General features: G+C 43.9%; 1 protein-coding gene across 1 annotated transcript in view; it reads right to left on the bottom strand.

Moving 5' to 3' along the window:
* LOC139558023 (ceramide kinase-like) overlaps positions 1–15,782 on the bottom strand; it is a 22,703-nt gene extending 6,921 nt beyond the window's left edge. Inside the window, exons 1-8 of the mRNA XM_071373433.1 lie at positions 14,957–15,782; positions 13,672–13,770; positions 13,348–13,485; positions 12,973–13,101; positions 12,038–12,101; positions 11,663–11,802; positions 11,372–11,446; positions 10,775–10,927 (exon numbers count right to left, since the gene is read on the bottom strand). Coding sequence (XP_071229534.1) covers positions 10,775–10,927; positions 11,372–11,446; positions 11,663–11,802; positions 12,038–12,101; positions 12,973–13,101; positions 13,348–13,485; positions 13,672–13,770; positions 14,957–15,080 — 922 coding nt within the window. The 5' untranslated portion in view covers positions 15,081–15,782. The remainder of the gene's footprint in view (positions 1–10,774; positions 10,928–11,371; positions 11,447–11,662; positions 11,803–12,037; positions 12,102–12,972; positions 13,102–13,347; positions 13,486–13,671; positions 13,771–14,956) is intronic.

Genomic DNA, 15,782 nt, shown 5'->3' with positions numbered 1-15,782 from the left:
GCTGCAATTTGGGCTGGTAACTAATGAACTTATCCTCTGCAGCAGAGGTAACTCTGGGTCTTCCTTTCCTATGGCGGTCCTCATGAGAGACAGTTTCATCATAGAGCTAGATGGTTTTTGCGACTGCACTTGAAGAAACTTTCAAAGTTCTTGAAATGTTCAGGATTGACTGACCTCCATGTCTTGAAGTAATGATGGACTTGTTTCTCTTTGCTTTTTGAACTGTTCTTGCCATAATTTGGATTTGGTCTTTTACCAAATAGGGCTATCTTCTGTATACCACCCCTACCATGTCACAACACAACTGATTGGCTCAAACGCATTAAGAAGAAAATTAATTCCACAAATTCACTTTTAACTAGGCACACCTGTTAATTGAAATTCCAGGTGACTACCTCATGAAGCTACTACATGATTCCATATGTGTTATTTCATAGCTTTGATGTCTTCACTATTATTCTACAATGTAGAAAATAATAAAAAAAAATAAAAAAATGGAATGAGTAGGTTTGTCCAAACTTTTGATTGGTACTGTACATATACAGTGCATTCAGAACCGCTGACTTACGTTACAAGCCTTATTCTAAAATGGATTAAATTGTTTTTTCCCCTCATCGATCTACACATAATCCCTCATAATGACAAAGCAAAAAAAACTTCAATATCACATTTACAAAAGTATTCAGACCCTTTACTCAGTACTTTGTTGAAGGACCTTTGGCAATGATTACAAGTCTTCTTGGGTATGACGCTGCAATCTTGGCACACCTGTATTTGGGGAGTTTCTCCCATTCTTCTCTGCAGATCCACTCAAGCTCTGTCATGTTGGATGGGGAGCGTCGCTGCACAGCTATTTTCAGGTCTCTCCAGAGATGTTCGATCGAGTTCAAGTCCGGGCTCTGGCTGGCCGACTCAAGGACATTCAGAGACTTGTCAGGAAGCCATTCATGTGTTGTCTTGGCTGTGTGCTTAGGATTGTCGTCCTGTTGGAAGGTGAACCTTCTCCCCAGTCTGAGGTCCTGAGCGCTTTGGAGCAGGTTTTCATCAAGGATCTCTCCGTACTTTGTTCAGTTCATATTTCCCTTGATCCTGACTAGTCTCCCAGTCCCTGCCGCTGAAAAACATCCCCACAGCTTGATGCTGCCACCACCATCCTTCACCGTTGGGATGGTACCAGGTTTCCTCCAGAAGTGATGCTTGGCATTCAGGCTAAAGAGTTATATCTTGGTTTCATCACAACAGAGAATCTTGTTTCTCATGGTCTGCGAGTCCTTTAGGTGCCTTTTGGCAAACTCCAAGCGGGCTGTCATGTGCCTTTTATTGATGAGTGGCTTCCGTTTGGCCACTCTACCAAAAAGGCCTGATTGATGGAGTACTGCAGAGATGGTTGTCCTTCTGGAAAGTTCTCCCATCTCCAAGACAATCCTGTCTTGGAGCTCTGTGGACAATTCCTTCAACCTCATGGCTTGGTTTTTGCTCTGACATGCACTGGTGTGTGCCTTTCCAAATCATGTTCAATCAATTGAATTTACCACAGGTGGACTCCAATCAAGTTGTAGAAACATCTCAATGGAAACAGGATGCACCTGAGCTCAATTTCAAGTCTCATAGCAAAGGGTCAAAATACTTATGTAAATAAGGTATTTCTGATTTTTCTATATTTCTAAAAACCGGTTTTCACTTTGTCATTAGGAGTATTGTGTGTAGATTGATGAGGAAAAATATATAATTTAATCCATTTCAGAATAAGGCTGTAATGTAACAAAATGTTTAAAAGGGAAGGGGTCTGAACTTTCTGAATGCACTGTAAATATAGATATATAGATATCATACATTGTGGCCATCCTATTAAATTAGTTGTATTGTCACGCCCTGACCTTAGAGAGCCTTTTTATTTCTCTATTTGGTTAGGTCAGGGTGTGATTTGGGTGGGCATTCTAGTTTTCTATTTCTTTGTTGGCCGGGTATGGTTCCCAATCAGAGGCAGCTGTCTATCATTATCTCTGATTGGGAATCATACTTAGGCAGCCTGTTTTTCCACCCTAGTTTGTGGGATGTTGTTTTTGCACAGTTGCTGTATAGCCCTGCAGAACTTTACGTTTGTTTTTTCCTTTGTTGTTTTGGTGTTCATTCTAATAAAGTACGATGAACACTTTCCACGCTGCGCTTTGGTCTCAATCCGACGACGGACGTAACATGTATTCTCATTTCTAAATTAAATTAGCTGTCTCTTTTCTAATTCTAGCGTTATCCTCTGACCTTCACCTTGGTCTAGCAGACAGTGTTTAAGAAATATTGTAATAATGTAATAGCCTCTGCTTTAGGACATGAGGCATTTCATATACAGTATACCTGAGTAGTCATAATCTGAGAGGCCCCGTCTATGACATACAGTACTAGTCAAAAGTTTGGACACCTACTCATTCCAGGGTTTTTCTTTATTTTTTACTAGTGAAGACATCAAAACTATGAAATAACACATATGGAATCATGTAGTAACCAAAAAAGTGTTTAACAAATAAAAATATATTTTATATTTGAGATGCTCAGCTTTGTATACTCTTGGTATTCTCTCAACCAGGCTATATCACATCTCGGTGTGATTGGGAGTCCCATAGGGAGGCGCACAATTGGCCCAGGTTTGGCCGGGGTAGGCTGTCATTGTAAATAAGAATTTGTTCTTAACTGACCTGCCTAGTTAAAATGTTTAAATAATAATAAATTAAACCAGCTTCATGATGTAGTCACCTGCAATTAATTTCAATTGACAGGTGTGCCTTGTTAAAAGTTAATTTGTGGAATTTCTTTCCTTCTTAATGCGTTTGAGCCAATCAGTTGTGTTGTGCCAAGGTAGGGGTGGTATACAGAAGATAGCCCTATTTGGTAAAAGACCAAGTCCATATTATGGCAAGAACAGCTCGAATAAGCAAAGAGAAACGACAGTCCATCATTACTTTGACTGACCTTCATATCTTAATCCGGAACATTTCAAGAAGTTTGAAGTTTCTTCAAGTGCAGTTGCAAAAACCATTGTGGCTGATTTGCTGCAAAGAAACCACTACTAAAGGACACCAATAAGAAGACGAGACTTGCTTGGGCCAAGAAACACGAGCAATGGACATTAGACCGGTGGAAATCTGTCCTTTGGTCTGATATATAAAAATGGCACCGGAAGAAATGGCAGCAGTTTTACGGGCGCCCAACCAATTGTGCTATTATGTGGTTTTTTTCATGTTATTTGTAACTTATTTTGTACATAATGTTTCTGCAACCATATCTTACGGCAAAAAAGAGCTTCTGGATATCAGGACAGCGATCACTCACCTTGGATTAGACAAAGATTTTTCTTCAACAAGCTGGACTGTGTTCTGTGTTCTTCAACACACAGTCAGTCAGGAAAGCAAAGGCTAGCTTTTTCAAACAGAAATTTGCATCCTGTAGCTCTAACTCCAAAAAGTTTTGGGACACTGTAAAGTCCATGGAGAACAAGAGCACCTCCTCCCAGCTGCCCACTGCACTGAGGCTAGGCGACACGGTCACCACCGATAAATCCATGATAATTGAACATTTCAATAGGCATTTCTCTACTGCTGGCTATGCTTTCCTCCTGGCTACCCCGGCCAACAGCTACTTGCCCGAGCCTTCCCAGCTTCTCCTTCACCCAAATCCAGATCGCAGATGTTCTGAAAGAGCTGCAAAACCTGGACCCCTACAAATCAGCTGGGCTAGACAAATCTGGACCCTCTCTTTCTAAAATTATCCGCCGCCATTGTTGCAACCCCTATTACCAGTCTGTTCAACCTCTCTTTCATTTCGTCTGAGATCCCTAAGGTTGGAAAGCTGCAGCGGTCATCCCCCTCTTCAAAGGGGGTGACACTCTAGACCCAAACTGTTACAGACCTATATCCATCCTGCCCTGCCTTTCTAAAGTCTTTGAAAGCCAAGTTAATAAACAGATCACTGACCATTTCGAATCCCACCGTACCTTCTCCGCTGTGCAATCCGGTTTCCGAGCTGGTCACGGGTGCACCTCAGCCACGCTCAAGGTACTAAACAATATCATAACCGCCATCGATAAAAGACAATACTGTGCAGCCGTCTTCATCGACCTGGCCAAGGCTTTCGACTCTGTCAATCACCGTATTCTTATTGGCAGACTCAATAGCCTTGATTTCTCAAATGACTGCCTCGCCTGGTTCACCAACTACTTCGCAGATAGAGTTCAGTGTGTAAAATCGGAGAGCCTGTTGTCCAGACCTCTGGCAGTCTCTATGGGGGTACCACAGGGTTCAATTCTCGGGCTGACTCTTTTCTCTGTATATATCAACGATGTCGCTCTTGCTGCGGGTGATTCCCTGATCCACCTCTATGCAGACGACACCATTCTGTATACATCTGGCCCTTCTTTGGACACTGTGTTAACTAACATCCAAACGAGCTTCAATGCCATACAACACTCCTTCCGTGGCCTCCAACTGTTCTTAAACGCTAGCAAAACCAAATGCATGCTTTTCAATCGTTCGCTGTCCACACCCGCCCGCCCGACTAGCATCACTACTCTGGACGGTTCTGACCTAGAATACGTGGACAACTACAAATACCTAGGTGTCTGGCGAGACTGTAAACTCTCCTTCCAGACTCATATCAAACATCTCCAATCTAAAATCAAATCTAGAATCGGCTTTCTATTTCGCAACAAAGCCTCCTTCACTCACGCCGCCCAACGTACCCTAGTAAAACTGACTATCCTACCGATCCTCGACTTCGGCGATGTCATCTACAAAATAGCTTCCAATACTCTATTCAGCGAATTGGATGCAGTCTATCACAGTGCCATCCGTTTTGTTACCAAAGCGCCTTATGCTGCGACCTGTATGCTCTAGTCGGCTGGCCCTCGCTACATATTAGTCGCCAGACCCACTGGCTCCAGGTCATCTACAAGTCTATGCTAGGTAAAGCTCCGCCTTATCTCAGCTCACCGATCACGATAACAACACCCACCCGTAGCATGCGCTCCAGCAGGTATATCTCACTGGTCATCCCCAAAGCCAACACCTCCTTTGGCCGCCTTTCCTTCCAGTTCTCTGCTGCCAGTGACTGGAACGAATTGCAAAAATCGCTGAAGCTGGAGACAGTCTGTGCATATTTGTAAACGGCGGTCTGTGCATATTTGTAAACAACAGCTGGTGCACGAAATCTAAGGAAGTCTCTAGATTTTGCTCGCCTGAAGTAGAGTATATTGTGATAAATTGCAGGCCACACTACTTGCCTAGAGAGTTTTCAGCTATACTTTTCGTGGCTGTTTATTTACCACCACAGACAGATGCTGGCACTAAGACCGCACTCAGTCAGCTGTATAAGGAAATAAGCAAACAGGAAACCAATCACCCAGAGGCGGCGCTCCTAGTGGCCGGAGTCTTTAATGCAGGGAAACTTAAATCAGTTCTACCAAATTTCTATCAACATGTTAAATGTGCAACCTGAGGGGGAAAAATTCTAGAGCACCTGTACTCCGCACACAGAGACGCGTACAGAGCTCTCCCTCGCCCTCCATTTGGTAAATCCGACCACAACTTGGTCCTCCTAAATCCTGCTTACAAGCGGAAATTAAAGCAGGAAGCACCAGTGACTCGGTCTATAAAAAAGTGGTCAGATGAAGCAGATGCTAAACTACAGGACTGTTTTGCTATCACAGACTGGGACATGTTCTGGGATTCTTCTGATAACATTGAGGAATTCACCACATCAATCACTGGCTTTATCAATAAGTTCTTCAAGGACGTCGTCCCCACGGTGACTGTATGTACATACCCCAACCGGAAGCCATGGATTACAGGCAACATTCGCACTGAGCTAAAGGGTAGAGCTGCCGCTTTCAAGGTGCGGGACTCTAACCCGGAAGCTTACAAGAAATCCTGCTACAAGAGATGCTTGTTCTAGGTCCCAAGAAACAAAGAGATCTTCTGTTGAATCTGACAATTAATCTTGATGGTTGTAAAGTCGTCTCAAACGAAACTGTGAAGGACCTCGGCGTTACTCTGGACCCTGATTTCTCTTTTGACGAACATATCAAGACTGTTTCAAGGACAGCTTTTTTCCATCTATGTAACATTGCAAAAATCAGAAATTTTCCATCCAAAACTGATGCAGAAAAATGTATCCATGATTTTGTTACTTCTAGGTTAGACTACTGCAATGCTCTACTTTCCGGCTACCCGGATAAAGCACTAAATAAACTTCAGTTAGTGCTAAATACGGCTGCTAGAATCCTGACTAGAACCCAAAAAATTGATCATATTACTCAAGTGCTAGCCTCCTTACACTGGCTTCCTGTTAAGGCAAGGGCTGATTTCAAGGTTTTATTGTTAACCTACAAAGCGTTACATGGGCTTGCTCCTACCTATCTTTCCGAGTTGGTCCTGCCGTACATACCTACACGTACGCTACGGTCACAAGACGCAGGCCTCCTAATTGTCCCTAGAATTTCTAAGCAAACAGCTGGAGGCAGGGCTTTCTCCTATAGATCTCAATTTTTATGGAATGGTCTGCCTACCCATGTGAGAGATGCAGACTCGGTCTCAACCTTTAAGTCTTTACTGAAGACTCATCTCTTCAGTAGGTCACATGATTGAGTGTAGTCTGGCCCAGGAGTGTGAAGGTGAACGGAAAGGCTCTGGAGCAACGAACCGCCCTTGCTGTCTCTGCCTGGCCGGTTCCCCTCTCTCCACTGGGATTCTCTGCCTCTAACCCTATTACAGGGGCTGAGTCACTGGCTTACTGGTGCTCTTTCATGCCGTCACTTGAGTGGGTTGAGTCACTGACGTGATCTTCCTGTCTGGGTTGGCGCCCCCCCTTGGGTTGTGCCGTGGCGGAGATCTTTGTGGGCTATACCCGGCCTTGTCTGAGGATGGTAAGTTGGTGGTTGAAGATATCCCTCTAGTGGTGTGGGGGCTGTGCTTTGGCAAAGTGGGTGGGGTTATATCCTTCCTGTTTGGCCCTGTCCGGGGGTATCATCGGATGGGGCCACAGTGTCTCCTGACCCCTCCTGTCTCAGCCTCCAGTATTTATGCTGCAGTAGTTTATGTGTCGGGGGGCTAGGGTCAGTTTGTTATATCTGGAGTACTTCTCCTGTCTTATCCGGTGTCCTGTGTGAATTTAAATATGCTCTCTCTAATTCTCTCTCTCTTTCTCTCTCTCGGAGGACCTGAGCCCTAGGACCATGCGTCAGGACTACCTGGCATGATGACTCCTTGCTGTCCCCAGTCCACCTGGCCGTGCTGCTGCTCCAGTTTCAACTGTTTTGCCTGCGGCTATGGAACCCTGACCTGTTCACCGGACGTGCTACCTGTCCCAGACCTGCTGTTTTCAACTCCCTAGAGACCACAGGAGTGGTAGAGATACTCTTAATGATCGGCTATGAAAATCCAACTGACATTTACTCCTGAGGTGCTGACTTGCTGCACCCTCGATAACTACTGTGATTATTATTATTTGATCATGCTGGTCATTTATGAACATTTGAACATCTTGGCCATGTTCTGTTATAATCTCCACCCGGCACAGCCAGAAGAGGACTGGCCACCCCTCATAGCCTGGTTCCTCTCTAGGTTTCTTCCTAGGTTTTGGCCTTTCTAGGGAGTTTTTCCTAGCCACCGTGCTTCTACACCTGCATTGCTTGCTGTTTGGGGTTTTAGGCTGGGTTTCTGTACAGCACTTTGAGATATCAGCTGATGTACGAAGGGCTATATAAATACATTTAATTTGATATGCCCTGCGACTAACCATCAAACAGGCAAAGCGTCAATACAGGGCTAAGATTGAATCATACTACACCGGCTCCGACGCTCGTCTTATGTGGCAGGGCCTGCAAACCATTACAGACTACAAAGGGAAGCACAGCCGCGAGCTGCCCAGTGACACAAGCCTACCAGACGAGCTAAATCACTTCTATGCTCGCTTCAAGGCAAGCAACACTGAGGCATGCATGAGAGCATCAGCTGTTCTGGACGACTGTGTGATCACGCTCTCTGTAGCCAATGTGAGTAAGACCTTTAAACAGGTCCACATACACAAGGCTGCGGGGCCAGACAGATTACCAGGAAGTGTGCTCCGGGCATGTGCTGACCAACTGGCAAGTGTCTTCACTGACATTTTCAACATGTCCCTGATTGAGTCTGTAATACCAACATGTTTCAAGCAGACCACCATAGTCCCTGTGCCCAAGAACACAAAGGCCACCTGCCTAAATGACTACAGACCTGTAGCACTCACGTCCGTAGCCATGAAGTGCTTTGAAAGGCTGGTAATGGCTCACATCAACACCATTATCCCAGAAACCCTAGACCCACTCCAATTTGCAAACCGCCCAAACAGATCCACAGATGATGCAATCTTTATTGCACTCCACACTGCCCTTTCCCACCTGGACAAAAGGAACACTTATGTGAGAATGCTATTCATTGACAACAGCTCAGCGTTCAACACCATAGTACCCTCAAAGCTCATCACTAAGCTAAGGATCCTAGGACTAAACAGCTCCCTCTACAACTGGATCCTGGACTTCCTGACAGGCCGCTCCCAGGCGGTGAGGGTAGGTAGCAACACATCTGCCACGCTGATCCTCAACACTGGAGCCCCCCAGGGGTGCGTGCTCAGTCCCCTCCTGTACTCCCTGTTCACCCACGACTGCATGGCCAGGCACAACTCCAACACCATCATTAAGTTTGCAGACGACACAACAGTGGTAACCCTGATCACCGACAACGACGAGACAGGGACGAGACAGGGAGGAGGTCAGAGACCTGGCCGGGTTGTGCCAGAATAACAACCTATCCCTCAACGTAACCAAGACTAAGAAGATGATTGTGGACTACAGGAAAAGGAGAACCGAGCACGCCCCCATTCTCATCAACGGGGCTGTAGTGGAGCAGGTTGAGAGCTTCATGTTCCTTGGTGTCCACATCACCAACAAACTAGAATGGTCCAAACACACTAATACAGTCGTGTAGAGGGCACGACAAAGCCTCTTACCCCCCAAGAAACTAAAAAGATTTGGCATGGGTCTTGAGATCCTCAAAAGGTTATACAGCTGCAACATCGAGAGCATCCTGACTGGTTGCATCACTGCCTGGTACGGCAATTGCTCGGCCTCCGACCGCAAGGCACTACAGAGGGTAGTGCGTACGGCCCAGTACATCACTGGGGCTAAGCTGCCTGCCATCCAGGACCTCTACACCAGGCGGTGTCAGAGGAAGGCCCTAAAAATTGTCAAAGACCCCAGCCACCCCAGTCATAGACTGTTCTCTCTACTACCACATGGCAAGCGGTACCGGAGTGCCAAGTCTAGGACCAAAAGGCTTCTCAACCGTTTTTACCCCCAAGCCATAAGACTCCTGAACAGGTAATCAAATGGCTACCCGGACTATTTGCATTGTGTGCCCCCCCCCCCCCCAGCCCCTCTTTTACGCTGCTGCTACCCTCTGTTTATGCATCATATATGCATAGTCACTTTAACTATACATTCATGTACATATGTACATACTACCTCAATTGGCCCGACCAACCAGTGCTCCCACACATTGGCTAACCAGGCTATCTGCATTGTGTCCTGCCACCCACCACCCACCAACCCCTCTTTACGCTACTGCTACTGTTCATCATATATGCATAGTCACTTTAACCATATCTACATGTACATACTACCTCAATCAGCCTGACTAACTGGTGTCTGTATGTAGCCTCGCTACTTTTATAGCCTCGCTACTATTTTTCACTGTCTTTTTACTGTTTTTATTTCTTTACTTACCTATTGTTCACCTAATACCTTTTTGCACTATTGGTTAGAGCCTGTAAGTAAGCATTTCATTGCACGTGACAAATAAACTTTGATTTGATTAATCCAAATTTGAGATTTTTGGTTCCAACCGCCGTGTCTTTGTGAGATGCAGAGTAGGTGAATGAATGATCTTCGCATGTGTGGTTCCCACCGTGAAGCATGGAGGAGGTGTGATGGTGTGGGGGTGCTTTGCTGGTGACACTGTCAGTGATTTATTTAGAATTGAAGGCACATGTAACCAGCATGGCTACCACAGCATGGGCTACCGCAGCTATACGCCGTCCCATCTGGTTTGCGCTTAGTGGGACTGTCATTTCTTTTTCAACAGGACAATGACCCAACACACACAGCCTGGAGGTAAGGGCTATTTGACCAAGAAGGAGAGTGATGAAGTGCTGCATCAGATGACCTGGCCTCCACAATCACCAGACCTAAACCCGATTTAAGATGGTTTTGGATGAGTTGGACAGCAGAGTGAAGGAAAAGCAGCCAACAAGTGCTGAGCATATATGGTAACTCCTTCAAGACTGTTGGAAAAGCATGCCAGGTGAAGCTGGTTGAGAGAATGCCAAGAGTGTGCAAAATTGTGATCAAGGCAAAGGGTGGCTACTTTGAAGAATCTCAAATCTCAAATATATTTTTATTTGTTTAACACATTTTTGGTTACTACATGATTCCATATGTGTTATTTCATAGTTTTGATGTCTTCACTATTATTCTACAATATAGTAAATATAGTCATATTTTTATTTATTTAAACCCTTGAATGATTATGTGTGTCCAAACTTTTGACTGGTACTGTATGTCTGCAATATTAGACCATGTGAAGCTGATGGTACTCAGCATCGCCTCATACATAGTGACTGCATCACATTATGCCAATAATCACAATAATGCACACCTTCTCGTCTATTATTGCTTGAATTTTTCGTTCCATACCTGAATAGTCATATCTGAGAGGCCCCATCCAGCGATGTCTCTCACTTTCAGCCAGCACGTCTCCATAGAACCCGTATCCTACCAGAGACACAGAGTAACGCACCAGAGACGAGTGGTGGTGGACAGAACACACGTCCAGAGGCTGAGAGTCTCCTGCAATGGGTTGTCAGAATGTGGAGGACAAGGAAGGTTTAGATCATGATTTTTAATATTGACATTAACTTCACAATTCTGCCCTTGTGAAATAATGATGCTGCTTATGACTAAAGTTGCTGCTTGTGGCTCCTGTAAAGTGATGCTTTTTACAATTTAGCAGACGCTCTTATGCAGAGCGAGTAACAGGAGCAATTAAGGTTAAGTGCCTTGATTAAGGGCACATCGATAGATTTTTCAACTAGTCTGCTCAGGGATTCGAACCGGCAACCTTCCGGTTACTGGCTCAATGCTTAACCGCTAGGCTACCTGCTTCCTCAGTGGCTAAAGATATTGGCTAAATATTTAAGTTTAAGCTACACCAGATAACAAAATCAAGTACAATGTAATCTAAAATGTATTATTTGTTATTAAATGTGTTTTTAATTTATGATCATATCTCACCAATGATAATGTGCAGAGCAGAGGTCACTGGGTCGTTGACTCCCACAGTGGCAAAACACACGCAGTCTGTGGAGCCTGAGGAGAGAACACACAGACTCATATCAGTTTCATATCAGATGCAACTATATAGTCAGGGTGAATCTTTAAGTCTTTTCTCGAATCCTTGTGTCCTCCCTCCTCAAAATTTCAGAAGGGCCACGAAGAGAACATCAGGGAACGTTCACTTTCTTTGCGGAAGGACTTCTGAGATCAACCAAATGCATTTAATTCTTTATCAATGATATGTCTCACCTGCAGGAATGATGCCAATGTGAAGGTCACATGACTGTAGGGAGGGGTCATGCTCCGATAGCCCCGCCTCCTGCTGTGTTCGGCCAATCACACCGTGCAGCAGCTCACTGAACATTCCATCCCCGCCCACACATACCACACTGAGGTAGGGACAAACATAAACAAACAGTGATGTCGTGAAACCCAATCCCAGGCTAAACCTGAAATGTAGTGCACTACTCAATACTCCCTATATAGTGCACTTCTTTTGAACAGAGTCCTATGGGCCTTACTACTTTTGACCAGAGCCCTCAAAAGGGGTGAATAGGGTAGCATTTCGTAATTGGCTGCCATAGTGTTGCTGTTAACATGACAACATTGAAATGTCTGACATACCCATCGAAACCAGTCAGGTCTTTCTTCAGTATGTGGTCTCTCGCCTGGTTGGCCCGCTCTGTCACTGAATGACAAAAACAAAGCAGAATTTGTTTTACTATTAGAATTACAGCAATAGACCATGTCATAATACAGCAATAGACCATGTCATAATACAGCAACAGACCATGTCATAATACAGCTCTGTCACTGAATGACAAAAACAAAACAGAATTTGTTTTACTGTTAGAATTACAGCAATAGACCATGTCATAATACAGCAATAGACCATGTCATAATACAGCAACAGACCATGTCATAATACAGCAACAGACCATGTCATAGTACAGCAACAGACCATGTTATAATACAGCAACAGACCATGTTATAATACAGTAATAGACCTTGTTATAATATAGCAACAGACCATGTTATAATACAGCAACATACCATGTTATAATACAGCAATAGACCATGTCATAATACAGCAACAGACCATGTCATAATACAGCAACAGACTATGTCATAATACAGCAACAGACTATGTCATAATACAGCAACAGACCATGTCATAATACAGCAACAGACCATGTCATAATACAGCAACAGACCATGTCATAATACAGCAACAGACCATGTTATAATACAGCAACAGACCATGTTATAATACAGCAACAGACCATGTTATAATACAGCAACAGACCATGTTATAATACAGCAACAGACCATGTTATAATACAGCAATAGACCATGTTATAATACAGCAACATACCATGTTATTATATAGCAATAGACCATGTAATTATGAGCATAATCACGTGTCACGCCAATATCACCACACAATGTTAATTAGCCTGCTACTGACAAGCCCCGAAACAAACTTAACTACCAGTTCTATAGGTTTGTCAATACGTCACAGGATTTTCTGCATCACTATTGTTTCACACGGGTCTCACCTACAACATGAGAGCTGACCCCTGCCAGCTCAAACAGTGGGGCCACTAGAGAGTGATAGATCTGCCTCCCTTGTTTCTTTCCTCCGAACGGGTTGATGAACACCAACAACCTGTGAGGACGAGAGGGGCCTGAGAGAGGAGAGGAGGATAGACTGATCAAAAGAGCATATCAAAAGAAGAGTGGAGACAGAGTGGATCCATGGAAAACAACAGATGGGGGGGGGGTTGGAATTGCACTACTTTTGTGATTAAAAATAAATAAATCTAAAAACAATACTGGAGGATGTGTTCTTGCATTGCCTTTTGACCCTAAGGGAATAAATACATTTAAATATAATTGACATCTTATCTCAGGACAAGTGAAGTTATCCTTACTGTGTGTTTTGAGGGCAATCCTCAGCTGGGTCATCCACTGGTCTCTGACGTCTCTGCTGGGACAGCTGAACTGGGTCCTGCCCAGGCGCCATAGCAACCCATAGGAACTACCGCTGCTGCTACGCTTCACATAGAACACTGCAGAACAGGACACAGGGAGGGAGGGAGGGAGCGAGGGGGGGGGGGGGGGGGGGGAGGAGACACCAGGAAATGGCTTTTGTTTGATTTGGTGTTGTGTCTAATCTCGGCTCCCAGAACTAAATCCCTCGCTGTGTCTGTTACCAGAGACTGTGTGCCTGACCTTAGGGCAGTAACATAACTCACCTGTGAAGTCTCTGTCTGTGTCTTCAGAAACTGACCTCTGGGGTAGAACCTCCACATGCCCCTCCTCCACAGCAACAACCTCCGACACTGGTACTGAAACTAGGATCCCACAGGCACAGTATGACATTGAAACTTGTATTACATAAGCCCTGTTTATACCTGGTGATAACATGCGTCCTTTGTCCTGATCGTGTCCACATTCTGATTGTGCTCACATTTTTAAACAGATGTAGATGATTAAAAGACACATTGTGATCTGATTGTGATCAGATCTTCTTTACCACCTCCAGAGGTAGTCAGGCACACATCGTGTCTGGATATCAATCAACACATTGCATACAGGGAGGAACCATCTAATATGGTCACAATGAGGACACAGTGGACACGTAAGAGACACATTAATAATACAATGTGTAGATGTGACAAGCCTTGGTCAGATAGTGATTGGGCCAAATTGATCAGCTCACCAAACTCACATGTTATAGCAAGGTGTTAACGAGGCTACACAGACACACACACACAAACTGGTAAATAGTTTGCTTATATTGAGCTCATTAATTAAAGGGCACATCGGATAGGGTGTGTGTGTGTGTGTGTGTGTGTGTGTGTGTGTGTGTGTGTGTGTGTGTGTGTGTGTGTGTGTGTGTGTGTGTGTGTGTGTGTGTGTGTGTGTGTGTGTGTGTGTGTGTGTGTGTGTGTGTGTTTTCTAGTGTTTCATGTTAGTGCTGTATAACTTGTTATTCACCTTTAGAGGAAAAGGGACATTCTTCAGTGTACCTATAATAATTTGTATTTTTATACCAATTTCTCTGAAACACACACTACTTACTAGCCTACTAACTTTACAGAATGGATAAAATGTCATTTAATAATTGTTGAAATAAGTCTTCACATTTTACCACTAGCATGTAGCCTATTTACATCAGTTTCCACTTACATGCTGTCTGCAAGACAGGTTTGGTGACATTCTATTAGTGGTACATAGCACACATTCACTCTACTTAAAACAACATGCATGCTGTGTGATGCCAGTGTGATTGAATGACTACCATATGAGGCTAGTCAAGTCTTCTTTTTATTTACTTTATTCTAAGAGTGAATGAGATTGTTATGCAGTTATTACTAGGCAACCTAAGATAAAATCCTATCTAAATCCTATATGAGCCTACATGAAAGTGTATTTAAAAGTAATGTATATAATGAAATGTCTACAATTAGAAAGAGAGGGGGTCAACAGATGCCATGCACGACGAAAGTGATGGATAAAATTATAAAAGGGACTCACCGGTCTTATCACGGTTCTTCTTATCGAGCTCAGTCCAGTTGAGGTGCCAGTCGGTAAGGGCTGCCCGGTAACGTTTCTTACCAACCCATAGACTGGACTCCAAATGGACTAGATCTACATCCATACTATATGTATCTCTACAAACGTCTATAGTATAGATAGACAGGATTGTAGTTCTCTATCTCACTATCACAGAAGAATGTAGGCAACCGAAGAACAATTTATTCTAGAAATGATTCCAATAATTCAATATTGCCGCATATTAAAATGATAAACTCTCCAGATACAAGCTTCACTCTGAAAACAATATCTCAAAGTGTTGTTCAAATACCATAAAGGTCTGATAAGATTAATGAGAAACTTTTTTTGTATCTGTTAAGTCCTTGTCTTTAGGTTAACCCGCATGTCAGTGACAGGTAGGCTTCATCTCTAAAAATATTTTGGTTTCCTTATATCCCTCTCGCACCTGTCTTTAACATTTGCATGCTGCTCTCTGATTGGCTGCTACTACCCGCGTTGCAGGTAATTAGCATAAAATCATGTCATGCCAAAGTATTGGATTCCTTTGACTCTTTGAACTGCTCTGTATGAAATATCCTACATTTCAAAAGCCTGTTTAATTTTTTTGCCAACTCTAGTCTTTATAGACTAAACTGTCTGAATTTGACTTGAACTGAGAAGTTGCCTAATCATGTTGACTTAAATTACCATTAAAAAAATATCGACGTAATACTGTGTGGACTATAGGTGCACTTGATTTATGGTAGCTCATCCCGCGTGTGCCAGGTAACACAGTTTTCACTGCTGTCCCGGCGCACCGGGCAAA

Source organism: Salvelinus alpinus, chromosome 28 (genome assembly GCF_045679555.1).
Source record: "Salvelinus alpinus chromosome 28, SLU_Salpinus.1, whole genome shotgun sequence".
Taxonomy (NCBI): domain Eukaryota; kingdom Metazoa; phylum Chordata; class Actinopteri; order Salmoniformes; family Salmonidae; genus Salvelinus; species Salvelinus alpinus.
Note: the sequence above shows the minus strand (reverse complement) of the source record. Positions and strands in the feature narration are given on the sequence as shown.